The sequence below is a fragment of the Pseudonaja textilis genome, chromosome 7 (genome assembly GCF_049901715.1).
Source record: "Pseudonaja textilis isolate UNSWEBS1 chromosome 7, rPseTex1.2, whole genome shotgun sequence".
NCBI lineage: Eukaryota > Metazoa > Chordata > Lepidosauria > Squamata > Elapidae > Pseudonaja > Pseudonaja textilis.
This window is the reverse complement of record NC_141996.1, coordinates 9,623,515-9,641,585: the sequence shown is the minus strand read 5'-3', so window position 1 is coordinate 9,641,585 and position 18,071 is coordinate 9,623,515. Positions and strand designations below refer to the sequence as shown.

General features: G+C 40.0%; 1 protein-coding gene across 1 annotated transcript; it reads left to right on the top strand.

The window, feature by feature from the left end:
- Window positions 1-2,863: 2,863 nt before the first annotated feature.
- On the top strand, window positions 2,864-18,071 carry CHORDC1 (cysteine and histidine rich domain containing 1). Its single transcript, XM_026706821.2, has 11 exons — window positions 2,864-3,116; window positions 6,678-6,727; window positions 7,472-7,528; window positions 8,081-8,241; window positions 8,578-8,678; window positions 8,934-8,992; window positions 9,502-9,572; window positions 9,696-9,801; window positions 12,154-12,273; window positions 13,926-13,988; window positions 14,889-18,071. Exons 1-11 carry the CDS (start codon window positions 3,053-3,055, stop codon window positions 15,039-15,041), a joined length of 1,005 nt encoding a protein of 334 aa, XP_026562606.2. The 5' UTR covers window positions 2,864-3,052; the 3' UTR covers window positions 15,042-18,071.

Here is an 18,071-nt window from a genome sequence, read left to right as displayed (position 1 = left end):
AATATCGTGTAAAAGTTCATTTATTTCAGTAATGCAACTTAAAAGGTGAAACTAATATATGAGATAGACTCATTACATGCAAAGCAAGATAGTTCAAGCCATTATTTGTCATAATTGTGATGATTATGGCTTACAGCTCATGAAAACCCCAAATCCACAATCTCAGAAAATTAGAATATTATATGCAATGAATAAAACAAGGATTGTACATAGAACAATATTGGATCTCTGAAAAGTATAAGCATGCATATGTACTCAGTACTTGGTTTGGGGCCCCTTTGCAGCAATTACTGCCTCAATGCGCCGTGGCATGGAAGCTATCAGCCTGTGGCACTGCTGAGGTGTTCTGGAAGACCAGGATGCTTCAATAGCGTCCTTCAGCTCTTCTGCATTGTTCGGTCTCATGTCTCTCATCTTTCTCTTGGCAATGCCCCATAGATTCTCTATGGGGTTCAGGTCAGGTGAGTTTGCTGGCCAATCAAGCACAGTAATCCCACAGTCATTGAACCAGGTTTTGGTGTTTTTGGCAGTGTGGGCAGGTGCCAAGTCCTGCTGGAAAATGAAATCAGCATCCCCATAAAGCTTGTCTGCGGAAGGAAGCATGAAGTGCTCCAAAATCTCCTTGTAGACGACTGTGTTAACTGGGCTTAATGAAGTACAGTGGACCAACACCAGCAGATGACATGACTCCCCAAATCAACATAGACTGTGGAAACTTCACACTGGACTTCAAGCATCTTGCAGTGTGTGCCTCTCCATTCTTCCTCCAGACTCTGGGTCCTTGGTTTCCAAATGAGATGCAAAAATTGCTCTAATCAGAAAAAGAGGACTTTGGACCACTGAGAAACAGACCATTTCTTTTTCTTTTCGCCCAGGTAAGATGCTTTGGACTTTGTTGTTCAGGAGTGACTGGACAAGAGGAATATGACATTTGAAGCCCATGTCCAGGATCCGTCTGTGTGTGGTGGCTCTTGATGCACTGACTCCAGCCTCAGTCCACTCCTTGTGAAAGTCCCCAACATTTTTGAATGGCCTTTTCCTGACAATCCTCTCCAGGCTACGGTCATCCCTGATGCTTGTGCACCTTTTTCTTCCACTTTTCCCTTCCACATAACTTTCTATAATGTGCAACATTATAGAATACAACATTTTGGGAACATCCAACTTCGTGTGCAATTACCTTTTGAGGCTTTCCCTCCTTATGGAGGGTGTCAATGATGGTTTTCTGTACAATTGTCAGGTCAGCAGTCTTTCCCATGATTGTGATTCCTACTGATCCTGACTGAGAGACCATTTAAAGGCTCAGGAACCCTTTGCAGGTGTTATGGCTCAATTAGCTGATTAGAGTGGGACACTTTGAGCCTAGAATATTGAACCTTTTCACAATATTCTAATTTTCTGAGATTGTGGATTTGGGGTTTTCATGAACTGTAAGCCATAATCATCTCAATTATGACAAATCACCGCTTGAACTATCTTGCTTTGCATGTAATGAGTCTATCTCATATATTAGTTTCACCTTTTAAGTTGCATTACTGAAATAATGGCTTACAGCTTATGAAAACCCCAAATCCACAATCTCAGAAAATTAGAATATTCTAATTTTTTGAGTTTCACCGGAATGATGTTGTTGGAAGGAAAATCCATCTGGTTCAGTTTCAAGTTGGGAGAAAGTTACTGGAAACAAAATGGAGGCTGATTGGAAAGAAGGTCCATTTACTGATGAACAGAACCACCAGGGTTTGTGGTTCTGGGGCAGCTGGCCAAATGGTTGAATGAGTGGGTGGATCTTTATAGGTTTTTGTGACTTTGAACTGTTCTGGGGGTTGTGCAATGAGGGAGCTTTTGTTCTGAAAGGGTGTTGGGCAATTCCTATTGTGGCTAAAAGCTTTTGTCCTGGGTTGGATCTTGGGTAATGGGCTGTTTTCTAATCATACTAACAATCAGCCTTTTTTAGCTGTCAAACTTTGCTGCAAGGAGTTTCAAGATATCCTTGATATTGAATGGATTTCTGCCTACAATATTTGCTTTGCTTATAAATTGAGCCATCTAGATAGTTGTCTTCCTCTTTCAATGAGCTCTTTATCTCCTTAAGTGCTGGCATCTGCTGTGGGCTATTAAGAAAGACCGGGGCTGCTTTCTGCCTCTTAAGAACATGTTTCTCCATTTCTTTTGGGGAAATATAATATTCTGTCTTTCTTAATATTTTCCAAAATATTTCATTCTTCTGGGGGTGGGGGCTTCCCACACACCCATTGCCCTTATCTTGCAAACGATCCATTCACAAGTCTATGGAGATTCTGAGTCATCCAAAGGCGCTTTTTTCAAGTGTCAACTGGACTTTCTGTTTTTTCTGTGAAGACATTTTGCTTCTCATCCATGAAACTTCTTCTGAAGAGTCGAAGAAGCTTATTGGATGAGAAACATCTTCAAAGAAAAAAACAGAAAATCCATTTGCCTCTTGAATAAGCAGCTTTGGGACAACCATGACCTGGATGACTGAGAAACTCCATAGACATCTAGCGATGCAGAGCTGAAAAACTTCTTGGATGAGAAGTAAAACATCTTCAAAGAAAAAGCAAAAAGTCCAGTTTGCCTCTTGAAAAAAGCACCTTTGGGATCCGTTCACAGGTAACACCCTTAACCCAGTTCTTGGACAGACCCAGTTCCCAGGTTCCTACAAAACCCAAAACGGGCCGCCCTAGCTCCGCTGCAAACAAGCATTTCTCGACTCAAAGAACAATCACCAAGATTCGCTTTTGCAAAAAAAAAAAAAAAAGTTGTTTAATTCGTCTCCCCCGAGAACCAGCGGCTCCCCAATTGCGCCTGCGCGCTCCTCCCCCTACCGCCTCCCTCCAGTTCCACGCGCCGCTGAGCGCCGCTTCTGCGCCTGCGCCTGCCGCCTCAGCTCCGGCGAAGTTTCTCGAAGGTTCCCGAAACTGCCGATCGGCCCAAACGGTCCGGGGAAGCCGGAAGAGGCGGTCACTTCTTTCCTTGTCAGTCATTCCGCCTGTCTTCATCAGAAGCGACCGGCGTTTCTCCTTCATCGGACATGGAGCTGCTTTGCTACAACCGAGGATGCGGCCAGCGCTTCGACCCGGCCACCAACACGGAAGGTGAGCGCGGCCTTTTATACCCGCTCCCTATCCCCTCATCGTGTGGCTTTGCCGCCCTCCAGAGAGCGGGGACTACAGTCTCCATGGTGCCCAGCCAAGCACGGCCGGGGGCAAGCCGGCTGCTTGGGGCGATGGGATTTGGAGCCACAGCCTCTCCAGGAGGGAAGGCCGCGTTTGCGGGTACTTATGCGGGAAGGAGTCGTCCCGCTAGCCTGGGGGGGAAGGGGGTGTCGCGAGGACAGATTGTGTGGCGAAAAAAAAAAGAAGAAAACTCTAATAAATAATAAATTTTATTAAGTTTATTGGCAGCCCATCTTATCCCCCAGGGTAACTCTGGGCGGAGTTGTCAAGAGAAAAGTCCGGGGGCCTCCAAGGAAGCTCTATTAAGTCCCATGTTCCTCAGTCTAGGCCGCTTTAAAGACGGCTGGACTCCAACTCCCAGAATTCCCCAGCCAGCCTTTCTAGCGAGAGGATCCTGGGAGTCGAAGTCCAGCCGTCTTTAAAGCGGCCCAGATTGAGGTACATGGAGCTTTGGAAACAAGGTTTCTTCAAACTTGGCAAGCTTTAAGACTTGTGGACTTCAACTCCCAGAATTCCTGAGCTAACATGACTGGAGGAGGAATTCTGGGAGTTGAAGTCTTAAAGCTGTCAAGATTGAAGAACCCTTGACTTAAAAGCCTCCCAAGTTGAACCCCTGACTTTTCTCTTTGACAATTCTGCCCAGGGCTAACCTGGGGTTAAGATGGGTGGCCAATAAATTGAATAAATAAAAGAGGAAGGCAAGGTTGCCTCCTTCCTGGATAGGTTTTTTTTTTTTTTTTAACCTTCCTGCCAAGCGGACAGCTGTGGAATTTGGTCTGACTCCATTTAGACTGTCAAGGTCCCCTAAGGTCACTGGTGGTTAAACGGTATAACACAGTGTTAACAGTGTTCAACAACATGGGTCCATCGCTGCTCTTTTTTTTTAGGATGTTTTTTGGGACAGGGGTCTCCAACCTTGGCAACTTTAAGACTTGTGGACTTCAACTCCCAGAATCCCTCAGCCAGCTTTGCTTTGCTGACTGAGGAGACCTGGGAGTTGAAGTCCACAAGTCTTAAAATTGCCAAGGTTGGAGGACCCCTGTTTTAGCATGCTTCTCCAAGAAGCTGCTTGGAGGAGAAGTGAAACCTCTTCAAAGACAAATCTCTTCACGCCTCAACCCCTGCCTGGCCTGCAACCCCTGGTAGCCCCACTCAGTGGCGTTTTCAGATCTGCAAAGGCTTGCTTGCTAGGGATAGGAAAAAAGGAGAGAGGAGAGGAGAGGAGAGTTCTACACAATCGTTGATCGTAGACCGTATGTCAGAATTTCGCTTGCAAGGAATATACAGTAACTTGAGTTGGCTGGTGCTTTGGAGATGCTCTCTTGTCCTCCGTAGCCAAAAGCTTGGTTATTGTCAAGCTCATGAGTGTTCATTTTCTGATGGGCTTTAATTTTAGTTTTGATGTCAGTTGTATGAGTCTCATGGTCTGTAGAGATTCTCAGTCATCCAGGTCATGCTTGCCCCAAAGGTGCTTTTACAGGAGGTGACTGGACTTTGCTTGGTTTTTCCTTCTGAAGGTGTTTCACTTCTCATCCAAGAAGCTTCTTCAGTTCTGATTAGATGGTGGGGAATGGAAGGATTGTCTTCATTTATCTCCAATCTACAACACAGTCCTTTCAGCAGTTTCAAGAAGGCTCCACATCCATTTGCACGACTCACTTTTTGTGACCCTGATGACACAAATAAACCCTTCCATTCCCCACCACTCAGTCAGAACTGAAGAAGCTTCTTGGACGAGAAGTAAAATGTCTTCAAAAAAAAAAAAACCACTGGTAAAAAAAAGCCACCTTTGGGATATGAATCTTGTGGCTGCTTTACATTCTCTGCCTTTTTTTATTGCCATAAGCTGCATTGAATGTTATAATAAACTGTAATAAGTACACATGTACTTCTCACCTATTGGCAACTCCTTAAAACTAATGTATGTTTTTCACTGTAGCCGTAGCCCAATCCCTGTAAATGATGTATGACAAGTTCCAGCAGGTGAAAGCATGTTGCTTCATTTACAGCAGGGGTGTCCAACCTTGGCAACTTTAAGACTTGTGGACTTCAAAGCTGGCTGAGGAATTCTGGGAGTTGAAGTCCACAAGTCTTAAAGTTGCCAAGGTTGGACACCCCTGATTTCCAGCTTTTCCCTCTTCAGATCTGGATCACTGCATATCACTCGTTACATAATGTAGCATCTGGGATATTATTGTGTGTGTGAGCATTCTTAGCCCCCTTTTGCCTATGTGGAAATGTTTATAACTTCTAATACATAAATTGAAATCATTGTCTTGTTAAATACTTTTCCTTGATGTTCATATACTGTATAAATACAGTATATAGAAGAAAGAAAGCAGGAGTTGCCATTGTGCACACAGCTATCTCTTTCTTCCATGTCTCTCTTAGCAGCAATTTTTCCCACATCTTTTTACCTGATGATACCTTGTCATAATGTTAAAAGAGAATCCTTTGTCAGAAAGATACTGCATGGATTGAATGGTTGAAACACCAGGAAACTCTGATTGCTGTGTTCCCATCTCCTTCCATGTCTTCTACGTTTGGGAAGGCACTCAACTAAGAATTCTGGCTTTATTATTTTTCAGGATGTTTTTCCCAAACTGGAGAGATTCTTTCCTCCATCAGTAACGAGTTGGCAATGACATAGCAGTGAATGTAATGTACAGTCAATTCTCAATACTTGTAATGGTTACTTTCTATAAAGATGCAAACATTGAATTGGTCAATACTGAAACCTCAGTTATGAATGTGTCTGTCAGGCAACTCAGGTTTTTTTTGCTCTTCTACACGTCCGTGAATGACCATGAAATCATTGCAGATATTGATTGCAGTTACAAATTTTAGCAAGTAGGCAAATTCACACAAATACAGAATATGTGAATAATGAGAATCTACTGTATTATTTATTCCCATCCCTTTATCTGATTCTTAGATGTTATATCCATATTGAAAATTCATATTGAAGTTCAGTAATCGTTTTGCTAAGTTCCTCCCTTTTTAAAAAAAAAAACATGATCCAAATATTTGTGAGGTAATATTTCTGTGGAGTTTACATGGTGGTCATTAAGGAAGAACTTTATTTCTCTTGCACAGTTAATAGTTCAACCCTATTTTAGAAGATAAGTTTAAGCAATATGTATGGTGCCCATGTAGAATGTGCACTTATTGTTCCTGGAGGGATATATGTTATACAAATGAAACTTTAATATAACAGAATTATGATTTGCCAAGACAAATTTCAGATATACTTCTTTATATAACAAAATATTATATAATACATTGTGACAATAATAACTAAATGACACTCTTTCCCTGAATAGCCAAAATTCTAAATTTAGACTACCAGAATCCAGCAGAGGCTTTATTTTATATCTTGAAAATATCACTGTTGCATAAGTCTAAATTGATCTGCTAAATACTGCTCATATAAAGTTATTCAATTGAGTTTAGCTGAGCTCTCTATTTTTTTATTTTTAGAATCATGCATATATCACCCAGGCGTACCTGTTTTTCATGATGCTCTTAAAGTAAGTGGGCAAATTTAATTATTTCAATGGCTTTTTGAAAACTGAAACTAAATCATGCTAATTGCAGTTATTTCAACTGTTTTCATGACCTCTTAATCAGTTTATCCGAATGTAATCAAACTTGTATGTTTTTTCCCCTAAAGATCTCAAATAACACTGACCTTCAGTATAAACACATGCTAAATCATGAAGAAGGGTTAGTAGATACAGCCAACTGAATTGTGTTGAATGCTTTTCAGTTTATTCGGGGTTTTTGGCTCAGTCAGGGAAAAGGGTATTTGCTAGGTACGATTTCATATTTTGATTGTAAAGTTAATTAACTTGTTTCATTGCTTAATCAAGCCGCAGTTGGGCAGTATAAACAGAGATGAAAAGAAATGATGCAATTGAAAGTCAAAAAAAATACTAATGGTATCATCAGATTAGCGTTAAATTTTCTTCTTTCTGGTTCACGTGTTCTTTAATAATAATCGCTAGAAGTTGAAGAACAACCGTCCTAGATGGGAGGAGGGTTCAAGCAAGGAATCAGCTTGAACTCCCTATCTAGGTAAATACAACAGGACTAGGTCTAAACTCCTCCCCCTTGAATGACTTCGGCTTATCTGGTCTTTCCCAGATGAAATTTGCCAGTCTGGGTAGATTCCGGTACTATAGGCAGAGAACAATCAGGTAGCTCTACACGTATAGGTCTGGTTGCTTGTACCTGACACTAGATAGTATTTCAGTGTCGCCATATTTTTACAGGGCTGGTCATGCTGTAAAAGAAGAACGACAGACTTTTCTGATTTCTTAAGCATTAAGGTATGTATTAGTAGCTATATAGGTTTTTATTAAACTATACTATGATATTAATGCTTAAGTGCCAAATTCAGTCAATTAAATTTTCCATTGGCAAATACATGCAAAGGCTAGTTGGGTTTATTTAATTTCCAGCAAGTATACTACATGGCATGTTGTGTTTAAATGGAACTCTTTACTATCTAAGTTTTTTTTAAAGCACAGGAACTCTGCTGTCCTAGCATCTTACAATAGCAATAGCACTTAGACTTATATACTGCTTTATAGTGCTTTACAGCCCACTCTAAGCAGTTTACAGAGTCAGCATATTGCCCCCAACAGTTTGGGTCCTCATTTTACCTACCTCAGAAGGATGGAAATATTACAATACTGTGAAGAACAGAAGTTGATATAGGTGTACACATGTGATTAGTCTAATAAAAAAAGGAATATCTGCTTAACGAAGCATACAAATTAGAATGATAAAGAATCTGAAGGCTAATAAGAAAAGGGACATTTTCAAATACATTGATAGAACTGAGTAACAATTTGTATTAAATAGTGTTTGTACAACAGGGTTGCACCAAGGGCTTCCATAATAGTGAGAAACCCCCTGAACCAGTCAAACCTGAAGTGAAAACTACGTCTGAACGAAAAGAATTAGCTGATCTGAAACCTAAATTTCAAGAGCACATAATTCAAGCACCAAAGCCAGTAGAAGCAATTCAAAGACCAAGGTAACAATATTGTGATAATACCAATTAAGACTGGCATTAATGCCAAATCAATTTCATAGGTTATAACTTGATTTATTTTGTATTTATTAACTTGCTGTCTAAATAAGTGTAATGTCTAAGTATATTTTATTTTATTTTTTTCCTGGAGAAACCCAAAATAAACCAATCTTGGATAAAATTATAAATCTATATGATATAATCTTTTTTTAATCATAAGAGTAACTACCAAGAATATTAGTATTAAGAACTCTTTTTAACCTGTTTAAAATATGCAAAATATTTAGTTGTTGAGATTGAATAATCAAAATGATGCATTTTTCTCCTGTGATTCCTTAGTTCTGATGAACCAATGAGCTGCTTGCAGTTAAAAGTATCAGCGTCCTTGAAACAATCGTTAGAAAAGCTAAAAGTATCATCGGAAAATGAAATTAAAAAAGGTATGTAGCTTAGTAATAGTCCAAGATGTTTTTACCAAGAATGTGTTGTGTCCATTATTATTATACTTCAGTTTTGCAGTGTGCATGGTGCTATCATGTTTGAAAAGCAAACATCCTGTGCACAAAATACACTCAGTGTGAGTGCACCTCTGATCTCTTATACTGTACATCCCAATCCTTCCCCTCACCAACCCCCAAATTTCTTTTAAGCATGAAAAGTTGGAAATGTTCTGAAAGAGAGTTCTTATTTTACAGAAGATGATAGCGATGAGATAAAGATTGGGACTCCATGCAAAAATGCAGGCTGTTCAAAGGTAAGTATCTTTAAATCTTATTTAAACAACACAATAGACGGTCTGTTTTATACCAAGTTGTTTTTTTAAGTACAGACCTGCCAACCAATGTTAGATCAACATATCCCATGAATAGTTATCATATGTATACATCAAAGTGCATTTTCTTGCATTCGCAACCATGAGAGTTTTCACCCATTTTCTTATTTTTAAATACACATGAATCATGACAACAATAAGTTATTATTTTAAACAAAGTCTAAAGTTCAAATGTTGATCCAAATCTGCACAGGTAAATATTTTTCCAACGTCCCTTAAAAGATCCACAGGAAAGCCTTCCCTCTTTCATTCTCATCCAGACAGTTGGAAGAAACTTGGCTCATTGTGAAACGCTTTCAACTGCTGACCAGAGGGAATTGCAAAATAATAAAAATGGCTATGGCTTGACTTTTTCCTGCTTGGGAAGCATTGGGATGTAACCTGCTGTAATTCAGTGGCTAATGAACTATTTTTTGTTAACATTTCCCTAGACATTTGAAGGACCAGGCAGCATGGAAGACGCATGTATCTATCATGCTGGTGTGCCTATATTCCATGAAGGGTGGGTATCCTGTGGATAAATTCATTCTTAAAATTCTGTATAGATGAGCAGCATATTTGGATGACTAGCAATAATTCTATGTGATTCTATGTAAGTGTTTTTCCCTGCTGCCCTTTGTAATAGGATGAAGTATTGGAGTTGCTGTAAGAGGAAAACATCAGACTTCAATACTTTTTTGGCTCAAGAGGGCTGCACAACGGGAACACACCTATGGATTAAGAAGGATGCCGTAAGTAGTTGCAGATACACTGTTTGGCTACATTGATTGGGAAAATTAAATGTTTTTGCTTTGCATTTAGTCCAATTGCACCTTAAGATAACTTGAAATCTGTAAAATTTCATACAGAGTACATAAATGGTAGTTTGAACTGTACAGAAAGTTCTGTACTGTTGATCATTTACCCTGAGGGATGATGCCACAGTTGTAAGCGTGAAAAATGGTCATAAGTCACTTTCCAGTGCCATTGTAACTTTGAATGGTCACTAGATAAACTGTTGTAAGCTGGGGACTCTTTATTTGGAGAATATAATCTATAGAATGAAATGTAGCATTTACTGTATATATTGAATCCACTTGAAAACATGTTGATTTGTTCAGTTTGTAGTAAGTTGTACTACTATTACACAGGTTAATCTGTTTTTCTAAAAACGCAGTTGTACCAAAGGTTTACCTCTAATTGTCTGTTTGAGACACATTGCCAGCAAGTTTTAAAAAAATATTTACTTTTACCCCATCTTTAGTATATTTATAAATAACTCAAAAATTAATACACCGAAAATGACATCGATGGGTCTGAGAACGGGAAAGTTTGGTAGAAACTTATGTTATATTTTCCATGCAGCGTTAATTATACAGATTCCTTAGAATTGTCCATAAAATATTCTATGTAGTTTCCCCTTTTCCCACAGCAGAAGAGGGTATCCTGAAATCCCTCACTTGGTCCCATAGATTGACCTATGGCTAGAATGGAAAAGATCACCTTCCCACCGTTTTCATGTCATGAGTCATGAGCCCTGGTGGTCCAATGGTTGTAATGCAGGATTGCAGGCTAACTCTGACCACAGTCTGCAGTTCGATTCTGATGGAGCTCAAGGCTGACTCAGCCTTCCATCATTTTGAGGTCAGTAAAATGAGGACCTAGATTGTTGGGGGAAATAGGCTGACATTGTAAACCTCCCAGGGAGTGCTGTAATAAGTCTATAACTGCTATTGCTATTTTGCTAATGGTTCCTGCCTAGGTCTCCGGTAAGCAAGATGTTATGAGGAGCCATTTCTCTCCCGTTTAGCTCTCCGATAACTGGAGCTGGCAAGTCATGATAAAGTTCCTGGGTGCAAATATTGATAGCTCTGCTGTGTTTCACTAGCTCTATACCCGTGCTTCGCTACGAAACTATGTGATTGGGCTTAGCTTTGGGGGAGGAAAATAAGGGAAAAAAATCTGCCTCTGCCTACTAGCATCCATCGGTATTCATCTAGCTAGCATCCTGTCAGTGTGTGAGAGAGTTGAGTGCTGTTTGGAAAGTGAAACAGCATTTGCTATGTGAGCAAGAAGGAGACAGCCAGGAGCCTGAGCGTGGCTTAGCTCAACTGTTCTGTACTAAAGCTGCTTGGAGCTGTGAAACCAAAACTGAAACTGATACTCCTCTCCTCTGCTTGTGTTTTGCATTTGGAAGAGATTTCTTTTCAGGTGGGGAGGGGGAGAAGGACTCCTTAGCATCAGAGCGTGTTAATAACAATATAGGCAATACTAATGCTCTGATGGTCAGTCCTTGACTTACGACCAGAATTTCTGTTGCTACGCCAGGTGGTTAACTGAGTCCCATCTAATTTAACAATCTTTCTGCCATGGTTGTTAGGTGAATCACTGTAGTTAAGTAAACCACACATGTCTAAATGAATTCCACTTCCCCCCTTGACCTCGTTTGTTGGAGGCCATTTGGGAAGGTTACAAATGATGATCCCCGGGACTCTGGACAATGCAATTATCATAATCCTATGTCAGTTGCCAAGCACTCAAAATTTGATCATGTGCCTGTCTGCTGCAACTGTGTGAAGACCAGTTTTAAAAGGCGTTTTTTTTTTTCAGGGCTGTTATATATAACTTCAAATGATCGCTAAATGAATGGCTATAAGTTGAGGACTGCCTGTATTTCTTTTATGACAGTATTGTTAAAAGAGACTCTCGCAGTGAATTTGCTGGAGTAGGTTGTATAAGGACACAGGAGGTAAAACAGCTGGGACTTCTGAAATTCCAGGCAGTTTGGGCCTGCTTTTCATAACCTTAGGAAAACTTTTTTTTTTGTTTAAAGACTTCCGTGGCTTGTCCTACTTGGCAGGGTGGAAAAATACAGCTTGCGTTTGTTATTTAAAGACCCCCACTGTATATATTCTGCCAAGTGGGGAAAAATCTTCCCTTTGCATACATGTTCCCATACTGTTTCTAGGGAGAGCTCCTGTTCCAAACTTCGGCCAACAATGGCAGTCTTCACTCCAATGAAAAAAATAGGTAGTGTTGGGTTTGTTTGTTTTCATTTTAAATGAAAAAAAAAAATTAATTGTTTCTCTCTGTTCAACTTTAAGGGGAAGAAGGTGGTGCCGTGCAGACACGACTGGCATCAAACTAGCCGTGAAGTAATAATTTCTATCTATGCAAAGAATTCCATTCCTGAACTGAGCCGGGTAGAGGCAAACAGTACATTAGTAAGTTACTCTTTTGCTTAGGTGGGGCTGAGGTTCATGCACAAACGTTTGATTGATTGATTACATGCCATCAACTTAGTGTTGACTCACTGTACATAGCGATTCACTATGATGGCCTGCCCCTAATCTGATACTTCAGGTCTTCCAATGGTGTATTTATTGCCACTGTTAACTGAGTGTATCCATCTTGCTGCATTTGAACTTTTTATAGGGAGTTAGGTCTGTACCACCGAAGGACGTTGTACTGCATTAGCATGCAAAGTATGTGAGACATCTTCCGTAGAGCAACACGACAATAAAAGATGTCTATTAAATTTGTTGCAATAAAGTATATGCATACAGAGATAAACATATAGAGGTGGTCTTAGTTCTTTGTAGGTCCTTTTATGTGAGGCTTGATTAAACGAAAACTAATTATCTGTTGGATGGAGGGCATGATAAATGTAATGAATATATAATTGGTTCAATAATCACATCCAAAGAATAATCACCAGCAGCTCTTCATCAATTTGTAACGGTAAAGGGTTCCCCTCGCACATACATGCTAGTCATTTCCGGCTCTAGGGAGCAGTGTTCATCTCCATTACAAAGCCGAAGAGCCAGCACTGTCCGAAGATGTCTCCATGGTCATGTGGCCGGCATGACTAAAACAGCAAAGGTGCACGGAACACTGTTACCTTCCCACCAAAGTGGTCCCTATTTTTCTACTTGCATTTTTTACACCCTTTTGAACTGCTAGGTTGGCAGAACAAGTAACAAGGAGCCCGTTACTTGGGACAAGTAACGGGAGCTCACTCTACACAGCGTTAGGGATTCGAACCGAACTGCCAACTTTTCTGATCAACAAGCTCAGCGTCTTAGCCACTGAACCACCACATCGCCTCATCAAATTGTAGACAGGTTTTAAGTGAGGTGACACATAGTTGAGAACTGGAACTTGTAATTTTTAATATTTTTATTGGATGAGAGCTTAACAACTCTGTAGAGGCTACAACATTGGGTGGCATAGTTAATACTTCAGAGGACAATTAAAAAAAAAAAAAATCAAAGAGATGGGATGAAAATAGCAATGCAATTTAACAGAAGCAAATACAGAGTTCTTCCCTAAGAAATGTATCACATGGAAACAAGGTGGCAAATACTGGATTAATAACAGCAGTTGTGACAAAGAACTTGAGATGAGGGTTGATTGGCAAATTGGATATGAGCCAGCGGTATGATGCGTTTGCAAAAATGGCAGATGCAATTTTACACTGCATCAGTAGGTACATAATTTCCCAATTGTGGGATTAATCATTCTGCTCCACTATGTTTTGCTTGGGTATCTGGGGTGTATTAATTTTGGGTAGCCATGCTTTAAGAAGGAATCTGAGAAATCAGAACAAGTTCAGAGAATGGCAGTAAGAAAATCTCGAAATGAAGTTTTGTAAAGAGTGGTTGAAGGAATTGGGAAATCTGTTTTTCTTTCATGCAGCGTTTCTCAACCTTGGCCAGTGGAAGATGGGTAGACTTCAACTGGCCAGGGTTGAGTAACACTGCTTTCATACGTTTAAAGGGAAGGGTTACTTTAAAGTAACAATAGACCTGTTTGGATAAATGTGAGTAAACTTGGATTTCTTTTTCACTGCATACACCTTTCTTTCTTTTTGCAGCTAAATATCCATATTGTGTTTGAAGGTGATAAGGTGTTCAGTCAAAATCTGAATTTATGGGGTGTAAGTACATAATTCTGCTACAAATTTTCAAGTTTCTCTGGAAGTCTTTTTTATGGATTCTGTTGTCAGACTTTTCTAATGTAATGTGGCACTTGCATTTAAGAAAAATGCAAGTGCCAAAGTCTAGTTGACAGTTGTGGAAGTGGTTGATGAATGGATTCTGTGCACTCAAGTCATTATTAAAAGGGTGATTTGCAAAATTCCGTATGGAACCTGTGAATCAGTTTTTTATTCATCACAATCACAGCCTGTTAGGAAACGAAGTTAAAAACTTACCGTTGTGTCCTTTGACTGTCTTGATATAAAACTGATAGAAGATATATTGATACCAGACTTGAACTAAGAAGCCTCTTTCTGAAGTTATAACAATCCTTACGGATTTCTCTGTAATCAATAAGGACTGTCATGTGCTACAGGTAGTACTCAACTTATGACCACAGTTAAGCCCAACATGTTGCTAAATGAGAAATTTGTTAAGTGGGTTTTGTCCCCATTTTACGAGTTTTCTCACCACAGTTGTAAAGTGAATCCCTGCAGTTGTTAAGTTAGTAACAGAGCTTTTAAGTGAATCTGGCTTCCCCGTTGACTTTGCTTATCAGAAGGTTGCAAAAGGAGATCACATGACCCTGGGACACGGCAGTGGTCATAAACATGAGCCAGTTGTCAAGCATCCTAATGTAAATCATGTGACTGTGGGGCTGCTGCAACGGTCGTAAGTGTGAAAAATGATCATAAGTCACCTTTTTCAGCACTCTTGTAATTTTTGAACAGTCACTAAATGAACTGTTGTAAGCCGAGGACTACCTGTATAATAGCCGACTGAATGCATTGCACTTAAAGATGCTTATAAGTCCGCCCAGTTCCATTGCTTGAACTGAAACCACTCTTTTCCTCTTCCAGGTGATTGATGTGAAAAGGAGCTACGTAAATATGATGGCTACAAAGATCGAGCTCGCCATGAGGAAAGCGGAGCCCATGTTATGGGCAGGCTTGGAACTCCCAGCGTCCAAATTGCAACCCAAAGAGCCTCAAAACATCGTAGAACAAGCTTGAAATCGGAAAGTTGGCTGGTTCCGTGTGCCTGGTGAAATGGTGACTTGGCATTTTAACACAAAATCAATTTTGTAGGCAGCCACTTTAAAAAAAAAAAATCATTCCAGCTCGAGCGTAGTGCATGGCTTTTAAGCAGTAGGGCAGACCGCTGGTTTTATTGTACCGACTCCTTAATTCGCCCAATTTCGACTGATGCTTGCAAACCTCAGAATTTCCTCTGCCATCGTTTTACAAAGGGAGTGTGTGTTCTCATTGGCCCAAACTAAATAATCATCTCGAACATCCCCCAGGAAGCAGTCTCTTATATGTTGAAAATCCAAGTTAAATTTTCATTGGTAGTTGGATGCGTGCAAGATTGTTTCTCAGTCTATAGCAAGGAGAGCACAAGGGGCTATTGCTGCATTTCTGTATCGTCTTTTTTATGTCATTAAATGCAGAAATAAAACGGTAGAAGTTTTAGACTTGCCTGTGCAAAGAAGTTGGTAATCTTTTTTTTTTTTTAATTATTCCTTGGAATTCAGGAAATATATTGCCAGCGAACTGCTAGGCTACCTCTGTGCACTTATTCAGAAAGCCAAGGCTTTCCAAGACAAAAAACAGGCACTGGGAATTTTAGGTCCGTTTCGTTTGTTTCTCTTAAGCCTTGTCCTCATCCAGAGGGGAAATAGCACAGACAAAATGTCCAATATGTGCACATCGGATTTTGGTGGCTATGCTTTTCCGATCAGTTTCTCCATCTCCTTTGTGGTAAAGCAATGAAGGCAACTCGGTTTATACTTTCAGTTTGCTACCTTTTTGCCAAAAGTGTAGAGAAAGTTGGGAGGGCTGAAATACATGCCACAATGGTCAACTTCAAGCAAAACAAGTGTCTTTGCGCAAATTGTGAATTGTGTTGCAGTATGTTACTGTATTTTTATATACTTGAAGATGGCAAAAACTACTATAGAGGCAGAACGACTCATTGGCATTGCTCAAGTCATAAGTGATTGCACAAAAAAGGGGGGCCTCTTTTTTAAAAGCACGTGTTACTTGTATCTATAATGCTACTTTTTTTTAAAAAAAAGGTTTTAATCCGGAAGTTGTTGGAGGTAAATAAAGCAGCCTTTTGTGATTGTAATTCTTAATAAGTGTTTTAAAACAGTTTAAACTGAATTTTCTAAGAAAAGATAACTCTAGAACAAGGGGCCCCACTCCCCCAGTCTTGGCCCGCAAGCAGCACATGAAGTGCCCACGTGAAGCTGCATTGGTGCAAGTGGCATGCACAACACACGAAACTCTCCCCACCTTGCCACCGCTGGTCCACAAAGCAAGCAATGTTGGGAACGCTGCTCTAGAAGGTAGACATTAATAAACCATACAACTTCAGAATGTGCTTCTTCTGTCCTTTGCGCTCCGATTAGCTTTGGAGCATCTGCTTTTCTGATCTGGATGGTCTGCTTCTTTGAATTTCTGCCTAAAAGCTACCACGCTGTACCCCGATCACCCTTGAATGCAAGTTTCCTGCATTCAGGGGTCTGGAGAAGCCATTCAGTGAGTGACAGACCCTGCCAGCAACTTCTGTTATACCCAGCTGATTCTTTTGGTGATTATAGATATTTCCTGTGGCTTGATCTTTGAGCAAGACTGCAAATTGCATAAAGACAAGTCAAGCAGAATTTTAATTGCAGACAAAGTGGAGCAGGGTGAATACAAACACTTCTGATATTTGAAAGCAAAAAGAAAATCGCTCTTTAAGAGCTAAGCCATGGTTTAAAATAACATGTAAAAATTGGCGGAGAACGTGCAACAAATCCAAGTTGATCCTAATTGTCTACTTAAAAGTTTCTGGAGAGTAATTTTCCAACAAGAGGTCAATTTAGTCTCAAATGGTTGCTCTTCATTAACAATGTATTTTTACTTCCCAGCATTGTCACGTTTCATTAGCATGACACTTGGATCCAGTTCATATTGCTCACCAGTTTGTTCAAATGGCGCTAGCAAGACTTGAATCCAATAGCTGCAGGCGCCTTTGGAGAACAGTTCTCCACGCCCCAGATTGTTGTTGCATCTTCATTTACTTTCCTTGATAAATGTCTTGATTTTTAACCACAGAAGTTACCGTACTGTAACTTTCCTGAGGGTTTTTTTTTTTTTTGCTGCCCTTGAAATAAGCCGTTGGCACTGGAGTGCAGTGAACAGTTTCCCCAGGTTTCTGTGGTTCAAGCCTATTTAGGGATCGGTTGATTTTATGGAATCCTTCCCAGTACTGTGTATTCCTGATGGGACTTGACAGCATTCTTTGTCTGCCATTTTTGCAGTCTCCTGTTTGCAGGGCTCCTCAGTTTTAGCAACTTTTAAGACTTGTGGACTTCACCTCCCAGAATTCTTCAGCCAGTCATGCTGGCTGGGAAATTCTGGAATTTGAAGTCTGCAAGTCTTGAAGTTGCCATGGTTGGGGACCCCCGGTTATTGGCAAGAAAAAAAAAGCTGGTCAATCATTTAGCTTGGGGTGTTACAATTGCAAGCCTTCATGTCTCAATTTGGGCAGTTGCTCCGTGGACTCTTGTGCCATTTCAAGCACAATTTTCATGTTTATAGTTGAATCACTTCTTTCCAAGTAAAATGCATGGGCATTCTTAATGCAAAGCATGTTTAAATTGGGACCCACATTTTATTAAGACATCAGTGCTATACAGCCAAGTCACCATTTCCACAGTCAGTACTGTTGGTTTTTTGTCTTGGAAAAAAAAAAGATATATTCTGTATAGGTAATAAAGATATCTGCTTTAAATTATAGCATGAGAAGTATTTTTAAAAAATCAGTGGCTGATTTTTTTTTCATACCGTACCTAAGAACTTCAGTTGTGTATGAAAAGTGAAGAAGAAAGGTGTCTGGAACACTAGGTTTTTCAAATGCTTTTCTTTTCTTCTCTTCTTTGTTTTCCCATGCATGGATGTTTGTTTTAAATTGTGTTGGAGGATGTTTGTGGTTTCATGCCTTGAAATATTTTTTATAAATTTTGAAATAAACAGTTTAGTGCATAAATTCTA